Below are 26,009 nucleotides of genomic sequence, written 5' to 3'. Positions count from 1 at the left end.
GATTCGGTCATACATCAGATGCATCAGATGCTTTCCTCAAACATGTTGAGTGTGTAAAACCTTTGATATCTTATCACTCTAAAGCTTGCATGGTATGTTCTATGTCCAAGTTCACAAAGTTGCCATACACATTGAGTTCTTCACATGCCATCAAAACTTTTGATCAGATTCACATCAATACTCGGGGGCCATATAAGGTGTTCACCAAACAGAAATATAAATACTTCTTGATCGTGGTTGAAGATCACTCACAAATGACCTGGTTGTATCTGATACAACACAAGTCATACTATAGTGAAACTCTTCGAACCTTCACAAGTATGTTGTCAATCATTTCCAGAGTTTCATCAAGACAATCAGAAGTGACAATGCTACTGAGTTTAGTGATCACAACTGCAAGAAGTTCATGGCAGATCAGGGAAGTATTCATCAAATGTCTTGTGCTCACAGACCATAGCAGAACGCTCGAGTGGAGTGTGAGCACAAACATGTTTTGGAAGTGGCACGAACACTGAAATTTCAGTCCACCTTGCCACCATTTCACCAGAAAGACCGTGTCTTGGCTGTTGCACATATCATAAATATGAATCCTTCGTTCGTATTGAATCATGTGTGTCCTTATAAAATATTATTCAAGAAGCCTCTTAATTATAATAAACTAAAAATATTTGGTTGTTTGGCAGTTTCATCCCCCTGGTGTTGTCTCGATAATTTCAAGTCCAGGGCAGTTGCCTGCATATTTGTTGGATATTCAGCCTTCAAAAAGGGTTATAAGCTTCTTATTTTGAACACAATGGTTCCTTTTGTATCAAGAGATTTTAAGTTCTATGAACATATATTTTCTCTAAACAATTATCCTGTCTCTTTATCTTTGATGAATTCCGTTCCTTCAGAAAGTGTGCCTACAAATATTAAGCTCCATGACATTGATGAAGTTTCTCACGTTCTCAAGAATAGCCAACCAAGTCCTGGAAATTCTGAAACTACTATAAGCAACCAAGCTCTAGAAGTTGATTCAGGAAAATTCTATACAACAACTGAAGAGGTTGAAAGTAACACTGAGAATACATCAGCTATAGTGAGAGGATCTCAAAGGGAAAAGAAAACTCCAGCGTGGATAGAAGCATATGTTACAATCCTTACCTGACACCTACAACCTTGTGTGCCACTATTACAAGTCAACAGGTATAATCATCTTTTCAGTATTTTCTGACTGCCATCACCTCTGTTGAAGATCCAAAATCATTTTATCAAGTTGTTGAACACCAATATTAGATAAATGCCATGAATATGGAACTAGAAGCACTGAAAGCTAATGACACTTGGGACATTAATGAATTGCCTCCTAAGAAAAAGGCAATCAGGTGCAAATGGTTGTACAAAACAAAATTTAGAGATGATGGGAGTATAGAATAGTAAAAAGATTGATTAGTTCTGTTGGGATGTAAACAGGTGTATGGAATGGACTATGAAAACACATTTGCAATGGTCGCCAAAATGACAACCATTTGAGCTCTTCTAGATGTTAGTGTCATCAATGAATGGATGGTGGTGTAAATGGACATTATAAATGCCTTTCTACATGGTGACTTGGATGAGATTGTGTACATGAAACTGCCACTGGGCTACACTCATCTGGGATGCCTAAGGGGGAGTTTGTGGCCAGCAAAACAGTTGAGCTTAAATGCAGACTCAAAAAATCTCTATATGGCAAAAAACAAGCACCAAAAAGGTGGTTGTCCAAGTTGTCAACAACTCTTTTGGGTATCGGTTTTTTATAATTAAAATCTGATTACATTATGTTCATTCTCACTGATGCGAACTCCATTACATTAGTTCTTGCCTATGTAGATGATCTCTTTATAGCTGAAAATTTTGGGTCTGAAATTGACAATCTTAAGAAAATGTTGTCTATGAAGTTTCATATGAAAGATCTTGGAAAGCTGAGCTACTTCTTGGGCCTTGAAGTAGACAAAAGTACAGCAGGAATTTTTGTGTCTCAGCACAAATATCTTATTGACATTTTAAGAGAGTTTAATATGCAAACGGCTACACCTCTGAAAATCCCTGTGGATATTCATATCAGACTTGTCAAAGACATGGGAATGCCACTGAGAGATCCTCATCCTCATCAATGTCTCTTTGGAAAATTGATAAACTTGTCAGTCACTTGCCCTGATATTGTGTTCACGGTCCACATCTTGACTCAATTCATGCAACATCTCTGTGATGTTCATATGCAGGCTGCTCTGCACCTTCTTAGATACTTGATTGGAACCTCAACTCAAGGAATTTTGTTGGCATCTAACTCTGCTTCCCAGCTACATGCTTACACAGACAACGATGGGGCTACGTGTCTAATGACTAGACGATCAACTACCAGATTCTGTGTATTGCTGGGATCAAGTCCAATCTCCTGAAAAATCAAGAAACAAGCTGCAGTAGCTCGATCGTCTGCAGAGGCCGAGTATCGAGCAATAGCACTAACCTCCTGTGAAATCACGTGGTTACAAGCTCTTTTGAAAGACCCGGGGATTGCCAATCTTCCTCCTGCAATGTTACATTCTGACAGCAAATCAACTATAGCAATTGCTGCAAACTCGGGCCTACACGAACGAACTAAGCACATTGAAGTGGACTGCCACTTTTTTCGGGATAAAATTAATTCATGAGCAATCACAACAGTTCATACACCATCCCACTCTTAACTTGCAGATCTTTTCAATCAAGGGGCTCTCTGCAAAACAGCACTTATACCTATTGTCCAAGTTAGGTGTCCAGTCCTCCCACCAAGCTTGAGGGGGAGTAATAAGGAATGAAGAAAACATCCCTTAAACAACGATCTACTCATATTTCAATTCCTAGCTATAGTCTAGCTGGTAGGCTAGTTGTTAGATAACCTTTTTTTTCAGGATGTTATTTATTTCAGCTCTTTGTCGTGTACAGTGAGAATAGTGTTAAATATGGTCAAGTCTCTTGTATCAAGTCAGCAGATTATTATTAATTATGAAAGCACATCTTTCTCTCTTTCTTTCTTGCTTCTTCACTATGCAATTTGTAAAACCATCAAGAATCTTCAACGGTTCCTTTGCAAATTTGGTTCCCTCCAACTCCTCCACTGACTTGTTTTAGTTCAATAATTCTGATTCAATGTCGTTATCTCAATACCCCAAGTACCCGCTTCTGTTGCAAGATTTACCTTCCATTTTCCTTATTTACTTTTCAACGAGTGCATCTGCGATTCCCTGGAACTGCCGGGACTGCATTTGTAAGTTGTAAAAAAGGCATAAGCATATCAGAAATTCAGAACCTAGTTAACTTATCAGACACGATAAGAAAAAGATACTAGCATTCTGTCACAAACAATAGGACCTCCGAAAGAAAACTAAATTTAAGAGCTAGTTTGATACAATCTAAAAATATTCTATTTATATCAATTGTTATAGTATTAATTAGCCATATTTCTCACAGCTTGAACCGCTAGAAAAAAACCTAAATGTAGTCCATTGGCATATAAAGCTTGTTCCCCTCTATATTTCTGCTTCCCCCCCTAAACTTCAGCTCAACTCCTGATTTTCATTACAACAACAAACCATCCCATGTTTTTTCCCCATACATTGGTAAACAATACACAAAATCCTTTCTTTTCTTGTTTTCATTCATACTCTTTCCGGTAAACATTATAAAAATTGTTTTTCTTGTAGCCATAATCTCATATCTCTTACAAATTCCATCCTTCCCATACTTACGTCGTAAATTTTGATATTTCAAAATGATCCGTTTAGCCATTTCACCCCTTCTGGGGAATCCTTTTTATTTTTATACATTATTAATGTAGTTCCGTATTGACATTGATCTTGTCAATGCCTGATCACAAGGCAATTTGAGCCTTCTTGATTTAATTGTTTAACGCGGTCTTGTCCTTTAAAAATGTCGACGGTGAAGGGCATACTGAAAGGTCTCAGATATATTTCACAAATATTTGGTACGTACAGTTTCTTAAATCTTTTACAATTATAGAGTTTTCGGTTTATATAAAAGATTGTTTGTACAAGAAATCAAACATTGGAAAATGCAGAAAAAGAAGAGGAGGAAGAAGAAGAAATTCAGATAGGTAATCCCACGGATGTAAAGCATGTTGCTCACATTGGAAACGATGGACCAGCTAATAGTAAACCAAGCTGGGTAAGTAGTAAACGTTCAAACATTTTCTCCATTCACTCGAAAACTCATTTTTTTGTGTTAAAATATTAATTAAACTTTCGGCAACATACAAAAATGTCTTTAAGGCACCAAGTAAATGAGCATATGTTTCTGAAATTATGTAGATGAAGGAAGCATCAAGTGAAACTAAAAGTAATGTTAATCAGAAAAAGGAATCTAAATCGTCGAGCAGAGGTATGTAATTCATATTCGTTATACCAACAAAGGGTTATTGAAGTGGTTCAGCTCTCGTTTCCCTTTGTCGTCGTAATGTTTTGTTAAGGAAAATTGGTAACATGCACATTTTTGTTGTCATATCCAGAAATACAAAACTCATCGGATGGTGGATCAGAATCTTCAACCAAATCAGATAAAAAGAAGCAATCAAAACGCCATGCGGCAAAAGCTTATATTGGGTCAATTGGTACTTCAGCCCGAGAAGCAACCAGCAGTGGAAAGCCCAGGCGTCAAAAGAACCCAAATGCTGAATCACAACAAAGTTCTATTGGGCTAGATTCACCAGCTCGTGACCCAAATACGCCAAAAAAATCATCCCGTCCAAAGAAATCTAAAGCTGGGTCCAGTAAATCTAAAGCCCAAAATTCTCTAAACGACAACTTTTCTTCCTCCCCTGGACCCGGATATGAAAGGGATAATGGCAAGATATCCCAAAGATCAGTATCATGAAATTATCGAGTGTGAAGATTTTTGAAATGGAAATTACATATTTGTGATTAGTTGAACGACTAAATCAAATATATTCGGTGTATCCGTTTTCGTAATCCGATATATTCCGCTTATTTAGTTCGGAAGAATAAATGCATGGAGTTTTATGTTCACTCCAAACTATATTTGTAATTTTTTTGCAATTACTATGTTGTGTTGTATGAGTAGGATTATAGTAGTTCTGTTTGTAAGAACATAATTCACATGTTATTTTTTTCCATTATTCATCCTATCAATATGTACAGAGTTCATTTCACTATTATTTTCCAGTCCACTCCCTTACACTTGAAGAGTAGTACTAGCTAAGGGTAAACAAAATCTTATAAGTAAACGAAACAAGAGATATCAACTAGAAATAATATGACTACAGTTTCTCAGTAGACAATATAATATCATAGAAAACCGAAATATCAATTAGAATTTGGACCATTAGATACTTTAGACATGAAATGGCAATAAACATTAGGGAGAAAAATAAGCTAATAGTTCGAGAATTATAACCCGACAAAACGAACTTAACCTCAGAGAAAATACCATATCAAGTAAGCAGAACAAGTTGAATTCCAGAAGATCTCAATTCGACAATGCAACACAAAAAAATTCATCATCCTCAAGCAAAAACAACTTTACACAACCAAAATAATGATAAAACAGCTTTTATAACTACCATAGCTGACTCTCCTGAGATACACTTCTGGTAGGACTAGGAATGGATGGAGTTTTGTGATGAGACAACTCTCTGTGACTTCCACACAGTGTAAAGATATTCTGAATCCTCATCTGCCTAGCAACAGCTGTATCTTGGCTAGCCAATGGTGCTAGCACTGAACGCTGCATAGGCTTAGACGCAACTGAATTCTGATCAAGAAGAGGCCCTCCTGCAGTAGTACACACGGTCTTTTCCTGTATTACCTCTTTCAGCACTTCATCAACCAGATTTTCTTTGCCATCATCCTCATCAACTTCTTCCTCCTCGTCCTCATAAACAGTGCTTAAAAATGTCTTGCTTGCGAAGTTTGAGGCACTTAATTCCTGATTAGCATCTTCATCACTGCCAGATTCGCTCATATGTGGATAGGCGCCAATACAGTTCTTTTCGGTTTTATAAGATACCACCACATCTCGTTTTCCCATGTCAAGGTCCAATGACTTGTCCAAATCCATTGACTTCTCCATCCCTGGATCTTCATCAGTATAAATCTCCAACAGTTTCTTTGCAAAGTTGCTTCCCTCTAACTCCACTGACCTGTTTTTCTCCCTGGAGTTCTGTAACTCTGATTCAATATCCTCCAAGCGTTGTCTCAAGACTTCAAGTTCCTGCTGCTGTTGCAAAATCTTTTCTTCCATTTTCCTCCTTTCCATTTCAACAAGCGCATCCGCCATTCTTTGGCATTCTTGTATTTTGTCCTCCAACTCGGTTTTCAGTATCGCTGTCTGTTCATTCACCTTCAAACAAATTACCTCCTCTTCGTTTGTTACTGGACCTTTCTCTTCAACTATCATAAGTTTTGCTCTGAGTGCAGAAATCTCCTCTTCTTTCTTCACGAGCTCTTTCTGTGCATCATTACGCTCTTTCTCTCTGATTTTGTTTTCCATTTGCAGCTTGTATATGAACTGATCCATAGCTTCAATCCTTGATCCTAAAATAACTGCTGAGGAAGAATCTTCAGCACCTTTATCTTTTATAGGCGTATGGGGACCACGTACAATGCATTTTGCCTTAGCCCCATATTCCAATGTTGCAATGGTTTTATGCATCTCCTTCTGATCTGGGCTCGCACACAGTACCATCAAGATTTTAGATTTTTCATCCTCAAAAGAATCCTGAAAAAAGAACAAGAAAATTTGCATTTAACTAAAAATTGAGAGCTAAGGTAGTCAGTTTTAAAAATCTGAGAATCATGTTAAGAGAACGTACCTGGAGAAGCATCGTGAGTTTGCTATCTCTAAATGGTACATGGGAATCACCATTTGCAATGGACTCTACGACACGCTTCAAAGCTATGTTCCCCTGATTGATTTTTGCTGTCTGAATGTTTTTGAAAAGGCATAAACAGGGATCACTATGTCAACAGGCATTGTTACAAATGAAAACTGAAAACTGTTGCAAAACCGACATGAGAAGAAATACAGGTATCTAAATTAAGAACTAAAAGAACTAGCCTGCATTTTCGCTTCCAACCCAATTTGTCCAGCCTGTTCAATATTTTCAGAACCGGCCATATCAACTAGCATAAGACGTCCTCCAACTGTTGGGACATCCAGAATAATCTGCCAAACGAAAACATAGAGTTAAACTTAATCTGCAAAATTTGACAATTATTAGCTACAACATATTGACAAATCGAGATACGTCAAAGTTCAAACCATGCAATGGCTTCGAGAGCTTCTCTCATTACAGAGAGTGCTTTTCACTATTCTGCGCTTCTCCACTTTCTGTATTTCTTTTGATATCTTTGTAGCCTCATTCCCAGATATAAAAGTTGCATTTTTCGCTTTCTTTCCCATTACTTCCAGTCTGACCTGAACATTTTAACTAAAAAATAAACTACATTACCATTATAAATGTGCAGAACCAAAAAAGAAGCATTCTTTAACAATCAAGGGAACTGAGGTCGGCAAGAGAATGTACATTACTATAAATAGAGAAATTCAAATTTCGAAGGTAGAAGAATATCAGAACCTACTTACCGTATCAGAGACAACCAGATAAACTTACTGTTTTGCAAGTTAATGCACAACTAAACTAATTTGCTCGAAGAACAATAAAGTAGCATTCTGGTGACAAACAAAAGGACTTCTAGAGGGGAAAGTTCACCAGCTACTTTGATATGATCCAATTATATTTTATTTATTTCAGTTGTAAATTTACAATAAAGCAGACACAATTTTAATGACATAAACACTGAAATCACCATACAATCTAAATTTAGAGGATCAACAGTACACAAAATGGGAAACCAACAAAAATTAATAAAACAAAAGGAATGTCAAATTCGAACTAAACAATGTAACAAAGCTCACTTGATTTCATCAATTCAGGATCAGACTTGGTAAAATTTCTATGTAGTTGCCTTATTTAACAGACGAGGTCACTGTTTCTCTTATTAAAGTTGGCATACAAATTAGTTCATCTACTGCAGGATAATTAGTCTTGCTTCTCAATACTTCTTAACATTTCCCATCATTGTCTTCATGCCCATTTCCCAAAATGCCCCTCCGACAACAAGATAAACTATTTGAATTGCAAGTACATCCACATTCAAACTCGAAAGCAGATCTTGTTTCAAACATACGTACAACATGACAGAATCATTCTGCACAAATGAAAGAACTGCAGTAGAGGCTGTAAGGCACATATGACGGACTACTGTGATACTTTCCAAATTTAGGGCATCTAATCAAAAAATTAAGAAAATCTAGACAAACTGTGATTGAACGCTAAAAAACAGTCGCACTTTTAAGGCTCAACAGTACACCCAGAAAAACAACAAAATAAAACGAAGGAGGCTCGAAGTTTAACTCTGGACATTCACAGGAAGTCTAAACAGTGTACGAGCTATCTTTATTAATTTAATTAAGGGTAGGAGTGTGGGAGTAGGTAAACATTTTACTTAATTGCATAACTTAAATCGAGAAGATAATTTCTTTCGGTTGTTATGGTTAGCATAATTACTATTACAGAAGCCTGCACATCAATACAAATTTCAAAACTAAAATAATTTCACGAAGCATACATTTCAAGTGAAATAACTGTTCATATTGCCAGTCCATGTCATATTAACAAACTATAGAAGTCAATTTCAATGTAGCACATGATAAGCCATGAACAGCCATAACACTAATTAAACTTGTGATAGCAAACTGCAGGATATTAACCTAGGAAAAAAAGTCATCATTTGTTCATCACTTTAACCTATCCTTACTTTTTAAGAGATTGAAAACAAATTTTTTTCTACAGGCTACAACCGATCATAGTGCAAATCTCTACATCAAGTTTAATCTATAATATTAAACCCACAATTCACATGTAAAACATATATCCATTAAACAGGTAAATAATCGAGTAGGACATCATCTATTGATCAAATCACACATAACAAAACAAAAAACAACAAAAATCACTTGAACAACAAAAGTTAATACAAAACACCAACTTCTAACCTTAGATGCATTTCCTTTCGACCAAAACCCTCCACCGCCATTACTCAACAAATCATAAATCTCCTCATTATAGATTTCCAAGACAGTCACTTGAACAAAACTCCCAACATTTTTAACATTTCCATCTGCCCCTTCATCTCCACATCCCAAAATACCCCTTAAAGCCTTATACACAATCCCTTGCTGCTTACAACCTCCAAACATAGTATAACTCTTACCCGAACCGGTCGGTCCATACATCATTATAGTACATTTATCCCCTAATTTCACAGCATTAATTCTTGATTCCACAAAACTCTTATAAAACACATCAAGATTCTCATTTTCTGACACTGACACCCCATCAAGACTAAAATCTCTGTACCCAAATTCAGTTTTGACCCGAATTGAGTTCTGACCCGAATTGACAATCAATGCTGAAATGGGGTTTTGTTTCTTGTCATTGTGGTCTCTGATTCTTGCAATTACTTCAATTGGGTGCTCAGAACAAAGGGTTTCTTTAGGATTTGGTGAGGGTTTTGTGAGATTGAAGTTCAAGTTGTGTTTAGATTTGGGGGTTCTTAAAATGTGGGTAGAGTTGGATTTTGATGACCCGGTTGGAGTTGAGTTTGTATGGGGTTTTGGTTTTGGTGTTAAGCCCATGTTTCTAAAGAACCCAAGAAAGCTTTCTTGATGAGTTAGAGATGATAAAATGATTTTGAGTTTCTTGGCTGTATTGTACATATATGTGATATGCGATATGTGAGTTTGTATGTATATGTTTGTTATGATTATTAAAGATGATGGAGAAATAAAAAGGGAAAGTTGTTTTATTTAGCATTTGATTTTTGAAGGGTGGTGATTTAAATTGAAGAGGAGAATAGCCGTTACGAGAATTGAAGATGTGTAACGATAGATTGGGTTTAGGCGCCAAAATTATTTCAAATAGTAACGAGCATAATTCATTCTCTCCCTTTTATTAAAAAAAAATAAATTATACTCCCTCTGCTTGTAACACAATTTATTAATTTTAACTTTTATCAGGGTGACTGATAGGTTTACCGGTAAAAGTTTATCTTCTTACTTATCCTGGTTTATTTGTTATTTGTAATTTGTAAGAGCAATTCCAATTTAATGCTATAAGTGGTGCTATTTTCATAATTTGAAACCAAATGCTAAAAATTTCAACTCCAAAGGAGTTCTATCTTTGGATGCAAATATGTATATATACATCATTAATTTTAAATTTGAAACCAAGGATTCATTTATGCATCCATGGCACAAGTAACCATAAATGACATGCATATTGGTAAACTTTAATTAAGATATGGGAGGGAAAGACAAAAATGAGTTAAATTGAGAATTATTTGGTTTTAAAATGCAAGTAGTATTGGAGTTGAAGTTCTATTATAGCACCAAAAAACAGTTTTTGATGCCAAATTATAACAATGACTATAGTCATTTTGCATCTAGCATTGGACTTGTTCTTATAGCAAGTCCAATGCAATGCTATAAGTGGGCAATGCTATAAGTGGTGCCAATTCCATAATTTGAAACCAAATGCTAAAAATTTCAACTTCAAAGGAGTTCTATCTTTGGATGCAAATATGTATATATACATCCTTGATTTTAAGTTTGAAACCAAGGATTTATTTATGCATTCATGGCACATCATCAAGTAACCATAAATGACATGCATATTGGTAAACTTTAATTAAGATATGGGAGAGAAAGATAAAAATGAGTTAAATTTGGAATTATTTGGTTTCAAAATGCAAGTAGTATTGGAGTTGAAGTTCTATTATAGCACCAAAAAACACTTTTTGATGCCAAATTATAGCAATGACTATAGTCATTTTGCATCTAGCATTGGACTTGTTCTTAGAGCAAGTCCAATGCAATTTATAAGTGGTGCCAATTCCATAATTTGAAACCAAATACTAAAAATTTCAACTCCAAAGGAGTTCTATCCTTGGATGCACAATGTGCATCCTTGGTTCTAAATTTGAAACCAAGGAATCATTTATGCATCCATGCCACATCATCAAATAACCATAAATGCCATGCATATTAGTAAACTTTAATTACGATATAGGAGGGAAAGACAAAAATGAGTTAAATTTGGAATTATTTGGTTTCAAAATGCAAGTAGCATTGGAGTTGAAGTTCTATTAGTGCAAGTCCAATGCAATGCTATAAGTGGTACCAATTATATAATTTGAAACCAAATGTTAAAAATTTCAACTCCAAAGGAGTTCTATACTTGGATGCAAATATGCATATATGCATCATTGGTTCTAAATTTGAAACCAAGGATGCATTTATGCATCTAGCCACATCATCAAACTACTACAAATGAGATGAATGTTGTTGTGCTTTAAATGAAACTTACGGGAAGGTGACAAAATTTAGGTGAATTAGGAAATATTTGGTTTCAAAATACATCTAGCATTGGAGTTGAAGTTTTATTTTAGCATCAAAAGACACTTTTTGGTGCCAAATTATAGCAATAGCTATAGCTATTTTGCATCTTGCATTGGACTTGCTCTTATAGCACCAAAAAATAATTTTTGATGCCAAATTATAACAATGACTATAGTCATTTTGCATCTAGTATTGGACTTACTCACGTAAGTTCATTTTTTTAAAAAAACTTTTAGTTTCCTTATTTAAGCTTAAATAATATCTTATTTGTAAAAGTTTAACAAATTTAAAATTTGATTTATCTTATTTATTAAAAGTGGACAAACACTTTTGATAAGTATTATCTATCCCCATATTCCTCTCACACTTTAACTTAAATTTCAAGTTATAAGAATTGATTCTGTAACTGCTAAATGGGCTCCCATAAAATAGAGTTAGAGAAGGGTTTTGATTGGGTATGAGCACCCCGTCTAACATCCAACCCAACTCTAGGGTTAGGCAGATTCAATTGGAAAGTCAGGACCCCCTAATCCGGAACAAGCTAATGGAATGAGCCGGGCTCACGTGGATAATAGGGCCCTTTCAGCTAGAATCCAACCTTGCCATCAGGAGAGTCGGGCTCAAGGAGGTTCTAGGCCCAGCTCAGCTCAGACACAATCTTAACCCACAGCCTACCAAGGAGGGGCAGGTGGGCACGTGACAATGACAACTATCAATAACCAACAGCTGAGACAAACATGACACGCGTCAGCGCACCTTTGGTGCATCCTGAAGGTAATTTAGGGCTGCGCTCTCTTACACACTCATATACACACACAACCACCTTGCATTCATATCTATCTTCATCTTCCCAAAGCAAGTTCTTACTCTCACAACGGAGGCGCCGTGGGGCTCAAACCCAAGGTGGCTGTATGTGTATATGAATGTGTATGGGAATGTGATTAACCCAACACATTATGGTCGTAAAGATCCTTCTAAATACACAGAAACTGAAAAAGAAAAAGTCTCTCTTGACAGTGGTTTGCAGTTAATTCTGATAGAGTCACTTGACAATGTCATATACAAAAATATTGTCAACTGTGACACAGCTAAACAGATCTGGGAGAAAATTAAAATTTTATGTGAAGGAACGGAGGAAGTTAGATCTAACCAAAAGAGAATACTGGTGTCTCAATATGAGGGTTTTATGGCTAAACCAAAGGAAAGTATAACTGATGTCTTTGAAAGATTCAATAAGCTGATTAATGACTTGCAGCTTCATGACAAATACTACGAAGCTGAGGAGGTTAACTTGAAAATTTTGCTCACCCTTCCTGACCATCTAGAACAGAAGATTTCAGCCATAAGAGAAATGAGAGACTTGAGCAGAATGACATTGAAAGTTTTATATGGTATTTGTTAGGAATATGTGTATTAGTTTGATGATAAGTTAAACAAAACACTTAAGTAGAAATCTAGTGTTTGTAATCTCAACGGATAAGACCATCTTGGCTATCCGTTGAAGGAGTAGCTTTACTTAGCAATAAGTTTAGTATTGTAGCACACTTCATTCTCTGGATTCAAGTTGTAATTCTTAGATGTTGTAGGAAATTATCAGTCATGTTGACTACTAGTGGATATGCAAATAGGAGGGCTAATTGTAAATATTTCATGCCTTGTAATTTTGTATAAGTGAAGAAGTATCAATTGATATTGAAGACCTTCAACGGATAAGAAACAAAGCTTCAACGGATGTCTCTAAAGCTTCAACGGATAATATCCATCAATGGATAAGTGCGTCAACGGATAAGACTTCAACTGCTAATGCATCAACGGATAAAGTTTCAACGGATAAAGCCTCAACGGATAAGGCATCAATGGATGAAAGCTCCAACGGATGCTTAGTTCAATAACAGTTGATAGTGACAATTCATAAGCTGACAGAGGCACATGGGTTGATAGAGACAAACTGGAATGTGGCAGCCTCTAGGAGGAATCAAGAAAATGCAGCATTTCCATTCTGGTGCAAATAAGGGAGTATTCAAAGATTAACAGCTAAACCCAAATTGCATTGGATAGAGAAATGAAGAAGAAACATGTGAAGAGCCTTTTTAATTGTATTTTACAGTTTTGTCTTCACTTGTAAACTTGGTGATATATAAACCAAGTAGCAGCTAGTAATTAGATGTGAATTTTCAAGAGCTGTTTAGAAAAATCCAGAGAGAAAATCATCTAGTTTGTACTAGGAAGCAGCTGTGATTTAATTCTTTGAATCACAGATTTTCTGAAATAACACATCTCTGGTGGAACAACAAATTCACCAGAAAAGTTTTTAAGTTCTTTGTGTTCTTTACATTTGTGTTTGAATATATATCTGTCTGTATTAGCCTCAAGCAATTCACACACATTTGCTCACTAAAACACTTAGCCTTAGAAATTGCTCAAAACTTGAAAAAGTTTTGAGATTTACATTCAACCCCCCTTCTGTAAATCTAATTGTTAGTCCACTGGGAATAACAATTGGTATCAGAGCAAGCTCTTAACATACAAAGAGTTTAAAGATCTATTCTGCTAACATCATGAGTGCACAGAAGAATCCTCCTGCTAGGAAGGATATTGGTATAAAGATTCCAGTCCTGGAAAAAGATAACTATCATCACTGGAAAGTGAAGATGCATTTACATCTTCTTTCTCAAGATGAAGCTACATCAACTGTATTGAAAATGGTCCTCACATCCCTCACAAAGTGGCCACAGCTGCTACTGCAACAGTTGCTGTTGGACAGTCCATTCCCAAGCCAAAAACAGAATGGACTATTGAAGACATGGAAGAAATCCGCAAGGACAAGAAAGCCATGAACATTTTGTTTAATGGCTTAGATCAAGATATGTTTGACAATGTCATCAATAGCCAAACTGCAAAGGAAGTTTGGGATACTGTACAAATCAACTGTGAAGGTACTGAGCATGTTAGAGAGAACAAGATGCAGCTTCTTATTCAACAGTATGAATATTTTCACTTTGAAGAAGGAGAATCATTAAATGATACCTTCAACAGATTTCAGAAACTGTTAAATGGATTGAAGTTGTATGGTAGAGTGTACCAAGTCAAGGATTCCAACTTAAAATTTTTGAGGTCTCTACCAAAGGAATGGAAGCCTATGACTGTCTCTCTAAGAAATTCTCAAGATTATAAGAACTTCACACTTGAAAGATTATATGGAATTTTGAAGACTTATGAACTTGAAATGGAGCAGGATGAGCTGCTGGAAAAGGGAAAGAGAAAAGGAGGAACAGTTGCACTTGTAGCTGACAGTGAGAAGATTGAAGCCAGGAATGAGGAGAAGACAATGCCAAGTCTCAAAATTGGCACAAGCAAATCAGAATCAAGCAAGGGTAAAGAGCAAGTAGCTGGGGATGAAGACAATTCCAGTCAGGATGACTCTGATGATGTTGATGAACATCTGGCTTTTCTGTCCAGGAGGTTTGCAAATATGAAGTTCAGGAAAAATAAAAATTCACTAAGCCAAACAAAAATATGGTGGACAAATCCAAGTTCAAATGTTATAACTGTGGCATTAGTGGACACTTTGCAAGTGAGTGTAGGAAGCCAACCTCTGATAAGAAGAAATTTGAGCAAGTTGATTACAAAAAGAAGTATTTTGATTTGCTCAAACAAAAGGAAAGAGTTTTTCTCACTCAAGATGATTGGGCAGTAGATGGAGTCAATGAAGATGATGATATGGAATATGTCAACCTAGCCCTGATGGCTAATTCTGATGAAAATGAAACTAGTTCATCAAGCAACCAGGTAATTACTACTGATCTCTCCCAGCTTTCTAAAAATGAATGCAATGAAGCCATAAATGATATGTCCAATGAATTATATCATTTGCGTGTTTCCCTTAAATCACTAGCTAAAGAAAACACTAAGATCAAAGAGAATAATATGTTTTTAAGTGATAGAAAAGCTGTGTTAGAGGATCAGGTAATTGAGCTTGAAAAGATTAAACTTAAATGCTTGACTGTTGAGAGTGAACTAGAAGAAGCTGTTAAGAAAATAGAAATTCTTTCTAAACAGTTAGAGAGTGAGCAAGAGGTAATCAAGGCCTGGAAAACATCTAGGGATGTTAGTGTTCAGATTGCCAAGGTTCAGGGAATTGAATCATTCTGTGAGGATGCCTGGAAGAAAAACAAAAAGGAGCTAGAATTAATTGATGGATTGTCAACGGATGTGGAATCAACGGATGATGAAAATTATCCGTTGAAGGAAGAAAAAAAGTATCCGTTGAAGGCTCATCAATTAAAACAGGAAAGTAATTTCAAAAATAAAAATCTCAATAAGAAGGATGGTTCAACTTTCAAGAACTTTGTCAAAGAAGGAGCTAGCACATCCAAAGATGCCAGTAAGGTGAATATAGGACACATGACTTTAGATCAGTTGAAAAATAGGCTTAAGTTGGTTGAGGATAAAAAGAAAATTAAAAGAAAATCTAAAAGAAATGGGAAGGTAGGGATTAATAAACATAACAATTACACACCTGATAGGTATGCTCCTAGAAAAAGCTGTGTGCATTGTAAAAGTGTTAATCATCTATCTGATAACTGCAAATTTGTTAAGAATGCTCCCATGCCTTCAAATCCCTCCATGCCTAACATGTCTATGTCACCTCTGCATGCTGTGCCTGTTATGTCTCATCAGAATCCCCATGCACATTTTGCAAACATGCCATATATTAATAATCCTTGTTTTACTGCATTTAGTATGCCTCAAATGCCATACAATATGCCTATGTGGAATAACATGTTTGCACAATCTATGTCTTATCAAATTCAATCAAATGTGCTAAATGATTCTGTGACTAACCCTACACTTCAACCAACTACATCTGAGACCAAGGTTGACCCAAAGTTACCTAAGTCAAAAGATGCAGGAGGAATGAAGTCTAGGAAAAAGACTAACAAGGCTGGACCCAAGGAAACTTGGGTACCAAAATCAACTTGATTGATTTTGTTGTGTGCAGGGAAAAAGAAGGAATCTATGGTACTTGGACAGTGGTTGTTCAAGACACATGACAGGAGATTTCACCCTGCTCACAGAGTTTAAGGAGAGAGCTGGCCCTAGCATAACCTTTGGAGATGACAGCAAAGGATTCACTATGGGATATGGCTTGATTTCAAAAGAAAATGTCATCATTGATGAAGTTGCATTGGTTGATGGTCTCAAACACAACTTATTGAGCATCAGTCAACTATGTGATAGAGGGAATACTGTTTCCTTCAATTCTGAAGCCTGTATTGTCACAAGTAAGAAGGACAATAAAGTGGTTCTAACTGGAGTTAGAAAAGGAAATGTGTATTTAGCTGACTTCAACTCTACAGATGCAGAATCTATTACTTGTCTTTTCAGCAAAGCAAGTACAGTTGAAAGTTGGCTATGACACAAGAAGCTGTCCCACTTGAATTTCAAGACAATGAATGATCTAGTCAAAAAGGACTTAGTTAGAGGAATGCCTCTAGTAGAATTCACAAGGGATGGACTGTGTGATGCTTGTCAGAAAGGAAAGCAAAAGAAAGTATCATTCAGTAAGAAGCTTGAATATGCAATTGATGAACCACTACAACTACTACACATGGATCTTTTTGGACCAGTCAATGTATTGTCAATTTCAAGGAAAAGATATTGCCTAGTGATTGTAGATGATTTCTCAAAGTTTTCATGGGTTTATTTTCTTGGATCAAAGGATGAAGCTAGTGAAATCATTATCAATCATATCAAGCAAGTCAACAATCATCCTGATTTCAAAGTAAGGAATATTAGGAGTGACAATGGAACTGAGTTCAAGAATTCAACCATGAAGTTGTTCTGTGAAGAAAATGGGATCATGCATGAGTTTTCAGCTCCAAGGACTCCACAACAAAATGGTGTGGTGGAAAGGAAGAACAGATCACTAATTGAAGCTGCAAGGACAATGCTTGAAGAGTCAAAACTCCCAACTTACTTTTGGGCTGAGGCTGTTAACTGTGCATGTTACACTCAAAATATTTCTCTAATCAATCAGGCAAAAGGCATGACTCCCTATCAATTATTCAAGAGAAGAAAACCAACTTTAAACTTTCTGCATGTCTTTGGTTGCAAATGCTACATCTTAAGGAATCAATCTGATCACAAAGGGAAGTTTGATGCAAAGGCCGATGAAGGAATATTTGTTGGTTATTCTGCTGGAAAATCATATAGGGTCTACAATCTAAGAACCAACATTGTCATGGAATCTGTGCATGTTGTGTTTGATGATAAAAAGATTGATGGACTAACAGATAAGGGACATCATGAAGGACTCAAATTTGACAATATTGAGATATATTGTGATGATAGTGAAGATGAGAATGATGAAGAAGGCATCTCAAGAAGAATTCAAAATCTGCCTTTGGATAATGCACAGAATGCTGCATCCGTTGAAAGTCATAATTCAGCTTCCGTTGAAAGAAGCAATGCAGCATCCGTTGAAAGACAAAGTGCATCATCCGTTGAAGTTCACAATGAAACATCCGTTGATAACAGTCTGTCAACGGATAATCAATTCACTTCATCAGTTGATAGAGCTCCCAATTCCTTTCAAAGGATCACCAACTCAGGGGGAGTTTCAACCAATCAACATTCTATCTCACATCATGACAATACTGAGGCAACCTCATCTAAAGCTAATCTACCACCTCAAAGGAAATGGACCAAGAATCACCCTTTTGAACTGATCATTGGTGATGCTACATCTAAAGTGTAAACTAGAAGGGCTACTCAAGATGAATGTCTGTATAGTAGCTTTCTATCACAGGATGAACCTAAGAGAATAGAAGAAGCTCTATTGGATCCAGATTGGATTTTAGCAATGCAAGAGGAGCTAAACCAATTTGAGAGGAACAAAGTATGGAAGCTGGTACCCAAGCCAAAGAACAAGAGTTCTATTGACACAAAATGGGTATTCAGAAACAAGATGGATGAAAATGGCATTGTCATAAGGAATAAAGCCAGATTGGTTGCTAAAGGCTATTCTCAACAAGAGGGAATAGATTTTGATGAAACATTTGCTCCAGTTGCCAGACTTGAAGCCATCAGAATCTTTCTAGCCTATGCAGCCCATGCCAATTTCAAAGTCTATCAAATGGATGTCAAGAGTGCATTTCTAAATGGGGAATTGGAGGAAGAAGTTTATGTAAGCCAACCTCCAGGATTTGAAGATCCAAACTTTCCAGACTATGCGTATTATCTGTTGAAAGTACTCTATGGACTAAAGCAAGCACCTAGAGCCTGGTATGAGACTTTGTCAAAATTTCTTCTAGATAATCACTTCACAAGAGGTACTGTTGACAAAACTCTTTTCTTTAGAAATGTTAATGGCTCTACAATACTTGTTCAAATTTATGTAGATGATATTATATTTGGATCTACAGATGATAAGCTTTGTAAAAAGTTTGCTAAGTTAATGCAAAGTAAATATGAAATGAGCATGATGGGAGAGCTAACTTATTTTCTTGGTTTACAAGTTAAACAAGTTAGTGGTGAAATTTTCATTAGTCAAACTAAATATATTTATGATCTTTTAAAGAAGTTTGACTTAATGGACTGTTCATCTGCAAAAACTCCCATGGCCACTGCCACCAAGCTTGAATTAAACAAGGCTGAAAAGTCTGTGGACATTTCAAGTTATAGAGGCATGGTTGGCTCACTTTTATATTTAACTGCTAGTAGACCTGATATAATATTTTCTACATGTCTCTATGCTAGATTTCAAGCTGACCCTAAAGAATCGCACTTAGTGGCTATTAAAAGAATCTTCAGATATCTCAAAGGGACTCCAAATCTAGGAATTTGGTACCCTAGAGAGTCTGGTTTTGATCTAATTGGCTACTCAGATGCAGATTATGCAGGCTGCAAAATAGACAGGAAAAGCACAACTGGCACCTGTCAATTTCTAGGGAACAAGCTTGTGTCATGGTTCAGCAAGAAGCAAAATTCTGTTTCTACATCAACAGCTGAAGCTGAGTACATTGTTGCTGGTAGTTGCTGTGCGTAGATACTATGGATGAGGAATTAACTATTTAACTATGGACTATCTGTTGACAAAATTCCTATATTCTGTGATAACACAAGTGCCATTGCCATTACTGAAAATTCAGTGCAGCACTCAAGAACCAAGCACATTGACATCAAGTACCACTTCATTAGGGAACATGTGATGAAAGGTACAGTGGAACTTCATTTTGTTCCAAGTGAAAAGCAGATTGCAGACATATTCACCAAGCCACTTGATGAATCAACATTCACAAGATTAGTAAGTGAGCTAGGTATGCTTAATCATTCATAAATTTATGTCCTCTTTATAATCTGCCTTGAAGCCTGAAATGAATTTGCTGCAAGAACAAAGTTGGCTTTAAGTAAAAATTATTCTATCAATGGATATTCCCTATCCGTTGAAAGCCAAAATTGTTCTATCAACGAATGTTCATTATCCATTGAAAGACAAATACATTTATGGTAATTTTATCCCTCAACGGATAAAATAGTGTTGATCATCAACGGATAACTATTTACCTTATCCGTTGAAGTGTCACATCAGTTACTTTAAGTGAGTCACAACCGTTGATTCTTTTACTTAACCGTTGATACAGATATACACTGTTGTATGTATTTGTATTAAAGGCAGTTTTCAGAATTTCTACAGTTTTCTTTACTCTTAAACGCTATAATTTATTTAAAAGTATCATTTAATCATTTTATTTACGTTTTAATTCAAGAAAGTATAAAAGCCCATTGAATTTTTATTTTCACTTTACGCTTTCTTGCAATTTTTATTCTCCTTCTCTCCCAAAACTCTCAAGTTTTTCTCTGCAACCTCTACTCACAACAATGGCACCAGTAGTCAAAATTATGTCTCAGTCTGGATTTGTTTATGAAAAGAACAATTTCGTAGCCTTGGCTGAAAAGAATGAAGCTCATTCTGATTATCACAGGATGATGGAGTTCATCAAAAACTGCAAACTAAGCTATGCAATGTTGGAAGCCCCAACCATTTACTGTGAGGTAATTGAGGAGATTTGGACAACTGCAGAGTTCAACTCCACATATATGACTATTGCCTTCTCTCTCAAAGGTAAGGATTATTGCATTAACTGTGATGATATACAATCCTGCTTTAAGTTGCCTGAGAATAATGCCATGACACCACACACTGATAAAGATGTATTCGCTATGTTAGATTCCATAGGCTATGCTTTTGATTCTACTAGTTTAGGTAGTATTAGAAGGAAGGGCCTTAGGAAAGAATGAAGTTTTCTTGGAGATGCCTTTATCAAGGTTTTCTCTGGGAAGATCAGCAATTTTGATGCCATAACTTCATCTCTTGTTAATATGCTCTATATGCTAGTTTCTGATAGGTACTTTAATTTTAGCAACTATGTCATGCTAGAATTAGGTTCCAGGTTAGGTAACAAAGCTAATAGACCACATAACATCTACTATGCTAGATTCTTTATGTTATTGGCTAACCATGTTGTTGAAGGGTTGGTTATATCTAATGTGAGCAATAAACTCAAATACTGGGCACAAGAGAAAAGGGTCCTTGCAGACCTTTTAAGAATCAACCTCAACAGCCAGGTGCCATTGGTATATTTGCCAATAATGAATGCACCCCAGGTAAGTGAGGTAAACACTTCTATAACTCCTACTGTTTCCAACCCCACTGTTTCTTTTCCTTCTAGTGTGGCAATGGAATCTGTGTCTTTGACCCAACAGGTTCCTTCCAAAGCCACCAAAACTAAAATTTCAAAACACAAGTCAAAGAAAACCACCTCTGTTGTTTCTCAAAAGACAACAATTGTAACAACTACCATAAACCCTGAAGGGAGTGAACAGGGTGTGAGTGGTGAGGGGAGGGGTGAACATCAAGAAACCCCCCAGGATAAGGTGGGAGAGGTGAGTGGTACCCCAGCCAGCCAAGGCACAGTCTCTCAAAAGACTGTGGTGGTTCAAAAGGAGTCAAACACATCCCTATTTGCATCCTTCCAAAAGGATGCAGCTATTGAAAATAGTCCCCAACCAGGGACACAGAACAAAAGAGGGAGGGACACTGAATCCACACATTCACCAATCAAAGCCTTTTCAAGGAAAAAGAAGGCTAAAACCCTAGTTTCCACACAGGGGGCACACACAACATAGATACATCCACCTGTATCTTTGCCTTCTTCAATTCAGCTTGATATGACTCCAGCAAATGGGGAGTCACAGCCCCATTCTCTCATAATAGAAACACATCAATCATCAAACTCTCCATCACCCTCTCTGGATGTGGATATGATATTCACATCAATTCCTGATTCTCCCTCCTTAAAACTCAGGGAGGAGCCCCACTCAAATCCTGATGATCATCATCTTTTAGATGATTTGTTGGATCATCAGCCAATTCCTTCAGATATAGTTGAAGAATCTGTGTCACCTCACTTAAAATCAATTCACACAGATTCAACAATTATGTCACTTTCAATATCTACATCGTTTCCTTCTTCAACGGATATCTCTCATCCGTTGACAAGTGGTTGTTCTTCGACGGATAAGCTTAACAATAGTTATCCGTTGATACCATCAGTTTCCACTTCAACGGATACTCCCTATCCGTTGATGGTCTCTACACATATAACAGAAATAATTCCAACTGTAGAAGACATGGATACTGTTCAATCACTTTTAGGTTTGAGGGAAGGGAGTGATAATTTGAGTGAGAGGCTGGGTTGCTCCCAGGCAAAAGGAGAGGTTGAGAGTCAACATATGCATGTTATTTCTTCCAGCATGGCAAAAGTAAGTAAGGGGAGTGCCACCTTAGAAGGTGAGGGTGAGGGTGTGTGTGAGCCAGGGGGAGCCCCTGATGCAAGAAAATAGAGAAAATGAGAGAAAGGCAGGTACAGAAGCTAAAAGGGTGGATCCAGCCATTGCTAGTGAGTCATTGATTGTGGATGATGCAGAAAAGGAAATACAATTTCAGCAACATTACAAAGCTGTAATTGATAACATTTCCTTGGATGCTGACACTTTTACTCACCCTGTTCCAGCCTATCCATTGTTGGCTGCTTAGGACAATGTGGAGGAAGAGCAGACTTTGAACATTGTACACACTTCAGAATCACTTCTAAGAGACAAAGCTGCTGTTAATAGGCTGCCTTCTCAAGCTGGTGAGCCATCTGAAGAATTTGGAGTAAATTCTAATGATGATGACTCTAATTCTTTGGATGAGAGCATGAACTTAGGGGGAGCAGCAGGCCCAAGTTCTGTTCCAAATCTACCTGACTGGGCATGGGCAAAGAAATCTACACCAGGATAATTTGGTGTAGCTTTGGTCAAGCAAGTAATGACTATACAGAAGGCCCTTCAGGAGACTACAGATACTGGTACTAAGGAAATTCTTCAAGCTCATCTAGACTCTCTGCATCTCTTGCAGTTGCAGCATATCAGACAGAATCTAAGTGTGGATGAACTCAAGCAGGATATTGCTAATCTGAAATCCTACAATGCTGAGAAGTTGGATTCAGTCATGCCTTATGGTACTATGCAAGATTTGTTAGTGAGATTGAGGAGAGAATCTAATACTGACAAGAGGCTGGCCAGGTTGGAAAACAGAGTTCAGATCATTGAAGACTCTATGGTCACCATTCTTCAAAATCAACAAACTCAGACAAATCTACTAATGCAGCTGGCAAAAGCACAAGGCTTGACCCCTACCCTTGATGATAACAAAAAGGGGGAGAATAAAAGGGAAGGGGAAGGAGAGCCATCAACAACAGTTCAAATATCTCAAGTGCTAGTTCCTGCCATCACCACTTCTCCAACTATTCAAATCAAAGGAAAGCTTGATGGAATTGATCTAATCCAGATAGCAGCAGCTGAATTGCAAGTCAAAGAGCAAAGGAGGAAGATTGATGAAAAGGTGCAACAAATTTTTGGTTCTACAGCTTCTAAATCACAATCTGTGAAGCATAGCACAAAGGTGGAATCAATTATTATGGAGCTCAAGCCAGTAAGGAGGAATAAGGCTGGAGAGACTTCTGCCAAGAATATGAAACCTATGGTTCTCAAGCCCAACAACAGATCCAATAAGGACTCTACAAAGAATCCTCTAAGCCTTGCTCAGATGAAAGAAGTGGATTTTCCTCTTCCAAAGCCTGATGAAGACAAGGTTTTGGGTGGAAGAATCATAAAGCACAAAGAGACCATGGATGTGGTTGAAAGGATGAACATGGCTATTATCTTTAGAGAGGGAAAGAGTATTTGTGTGATGCAAGGAAATCCCAAATTCTCAATAGCCAAGAGGGAAGAAGCCAGAAGGTTGAAGGAAGAAGCCAAAAAGCTAAAGGATGACAAAAGAGCACAAGCAAAGCTTGAAAGACAGCTAAAGTCAAGTCAAGCTGAAGAAAAGAAAGAAATTGAAGACAAGAGTGAAGATGTAGGTATGGGGGACATGTTTAGTGATGATGTGGGAGAAAGAAGTAAGGAAAGAGAGGAATGGCAGAAAGGGAACAGAAAGAAGGCCAATGCAAAAAGAAAGATGGTAGATGAGACTGAAGAAACCCAATCAAAATCCAAACCACTACCTTCTATTCCTGAACCCATTGTGCCTGACCCCTTCATAAACATCCATGGTGAAACAATCACTCCTAAGGAGGAACCAATTGATTGGGACACCATCAAATTGCCCACCTTCTTAACCACTTCTCCACCCTCAAAGAAACAGAAAAGGAAAATCAAATCAACACATCCTCTAACCTCAATCAAATTCACTCAGAAGCCTAAGCCTAAGCCACAAGCCTCTAAGGATGATTATGTTCACATTTGTGACATAAAGGAATTCTCAGACATTGAACTCTATCTGGATGAGCTGGAGGAAGTAAGGGGAATAGATGCCTACAGACAGCTACCAGAAAGACTAGTGTTCAAATACAAAGGAAGTGGGGAAAGAACTTGGCCTCTCTACAGGATTCTGAATGAAGGCTACTCTACCTTGGTTAGAGTCTACTCAGCCATAAAAAAGGGATTCTGGCTTTACCAGGACTGCCAAGACTGAGATTCTCAACAAGATTACCAACATAAGGAAGACTTGGTGGGAGCCCAATGCCTTGCCTAGAACATTACTCATTCAAGAAAGAGGAATTACAGTTCACAAATCACCTCATTGGTTGATGGAGTTCAGAGACAACAAAGGAGTCAGAAGATTTTTCAGACTTGAAGATCAGCTCAAGATTGCCAGTAATGAAACTCTCAAGGATATGCAAGACATCAATGAAGAAGATGAAGCTGAGTTCTACAGACAACTTCAACTTCAAATAGAGGAGAATGACAGGAGGCTAGGAAAGAAAACAAGGGATCAAAGGAAAAGAAATTAATCTACTCAGGCTAAAGGAGCACCCTTGGAAACAATGTAATTCTTCAATTCCATCTCAGCATACACATTTTTGCAGCACTTCTGAATTTCTGCTTTATTACAATTAATATGTTTGTCAAGTGTTTTGTTATCATCAAGCTAAACCCAAATTTATGCCTACAATTCTAGTAGACATAAATAGGGGGAGATTGTTAGGAATATGTGTATTAGTTTGATGATAAGTTAAACAAAATACTTAAGTAGAAATCTAGTGTTTGTAGCCTCAACGGATAAGACCATCTTGGCTATCCGTTGAAGGAGTAGCTTTACTTAGCAATAAGTTTAGTATTGTAGCACACTTCATTCTCTGGATTCAAGTTGTCATTCTTAGATATTGTAGGAAATTATCAGTCATGTTGACTACTAGTGGATATACAAATAGGAGGGCTAATTGTAAATATTTCATGCCTTGTAATTTTGTATAAGTGAAGAAGTATCAACTGATATTAAAGACCTTCAACGGATAAGAAACAAAGCTTCAATGGATGTCTTTAAAGCTTCAACGGATAATATCCATCAACGGATAAGTACGTCAACGGATAAGACTTCAACTGCTAATGCATCAACGGATAAAGCTTCAACGGATAAAGCCTCAACGGATAAGGCATCAACGGATGAAAGTTCCAACGGATGCTTAGTTCAATAACAGTTGATAGTGACAATTCATAAGCTGATAGAGGCACATGGGTTGACAGAGACAAATTGGAATGTGTCAGCCTCTAGGAGGAATCAAGAAAATGCAGCATTTCCATTCTGGTGCAAACAAGGGAGTATTCAAAGATTAACAACTAAACCCAAATTGCATTGGATAGAGAAATGAAGAAGAAACATGTGAAGAGCCTTTTTAATTGTATTTTACAGTTTTGTCTTCACTTGTAAACTTGGTGATATATAAACCAAGTAGCAGCTAGTAATTAGATGTGAATTTTCAAGAGCTGTTTAGAAAAATCCAGAGAGAAAATCATCTAGTTTGTACTAGGAAGCAGCTGTGATTTAATTCTTTGAATCACAGATTTTCTGAAATAACACATCTCTGGTGGAACAACAAATCCACCAGAAAAGTTTTTAAGTT

General features: G+C 36.9%; 2 protein-coding genes across 2 annotated transcripts; one reads left to right on the top strand and one right to left on the bottom strand.

Annotated features, from left to right (window-relative positions):
* Nucleotides 1-3,594: 3,594 nt before the first annotated feature.
* Nucleotides 3,595-5,042, top strand: LOC141687304 (uncharacterized). Its single transcript, XM_074492532.1, has 4 exons — nucleotides 3,595-3,985; nucleotides 4,079-4,185; nucleotides 4,329-4,398; nucleotides 4,526-5,042. Exons 1-4 carry the CDS (start codon nucleotides 3,931-3,933, stop codon nucleotides 4,888-4,890), a joined length of 597 nt encoding a protein of 198 aa, XP_074348633.1. The 5' UTR covers nucleotides 3,595-3,930; the 3' UTR covers nucleotides 4,891-5,042.
* Nucleotides 5,043-5,444: 402 nt separating this feature from the next.
* Nucleotides 5,445-9,923, bottom strand: LOC141687516 (kinesin-like protein KIN-10A). The gene is made up of 5 exons (XM_074492823.1): nucleotides 9,094-9,923; nucleotides 7,297-7,452; nucleotides 7,089-7,200; nucleotides 6,848-6,954; nucleotides 5,445-6,753 (listed from the first exon to the last, which is right to left on the bottom strand). Exons 1-5 carry the CDS (start codon nucleotides 9,814-9,816, stop codon nucleotides 5,593-5,595), a joined length of 2,259 nt encoding a protein of 752 aa, XP_074348924.1. The 5' UTR covers nucleotides 9,817-9,923; the 3' UTR covers nucleotides 5,445-5,592.
* Nucleotides 9,924-26,009: the final 16,086 nt, after the last annotated feature.

Source organism: Apium graveolens, chromosome 9 (genome assembly GCF_009905375.1).
Source record: "Apium graveolens cultivar Ventura chromosome 9, ASM990537v1, whole genome shotgun sequence".
NCBI lineage: Eukaryota > Viridiplantae > Streptophyta > Magnoliopsida > Apiales > Apiaceae > Apium > Apium graveolens.
This window is presented reverse-complemented; position numbering and strand designations above follow the sequence as displayed.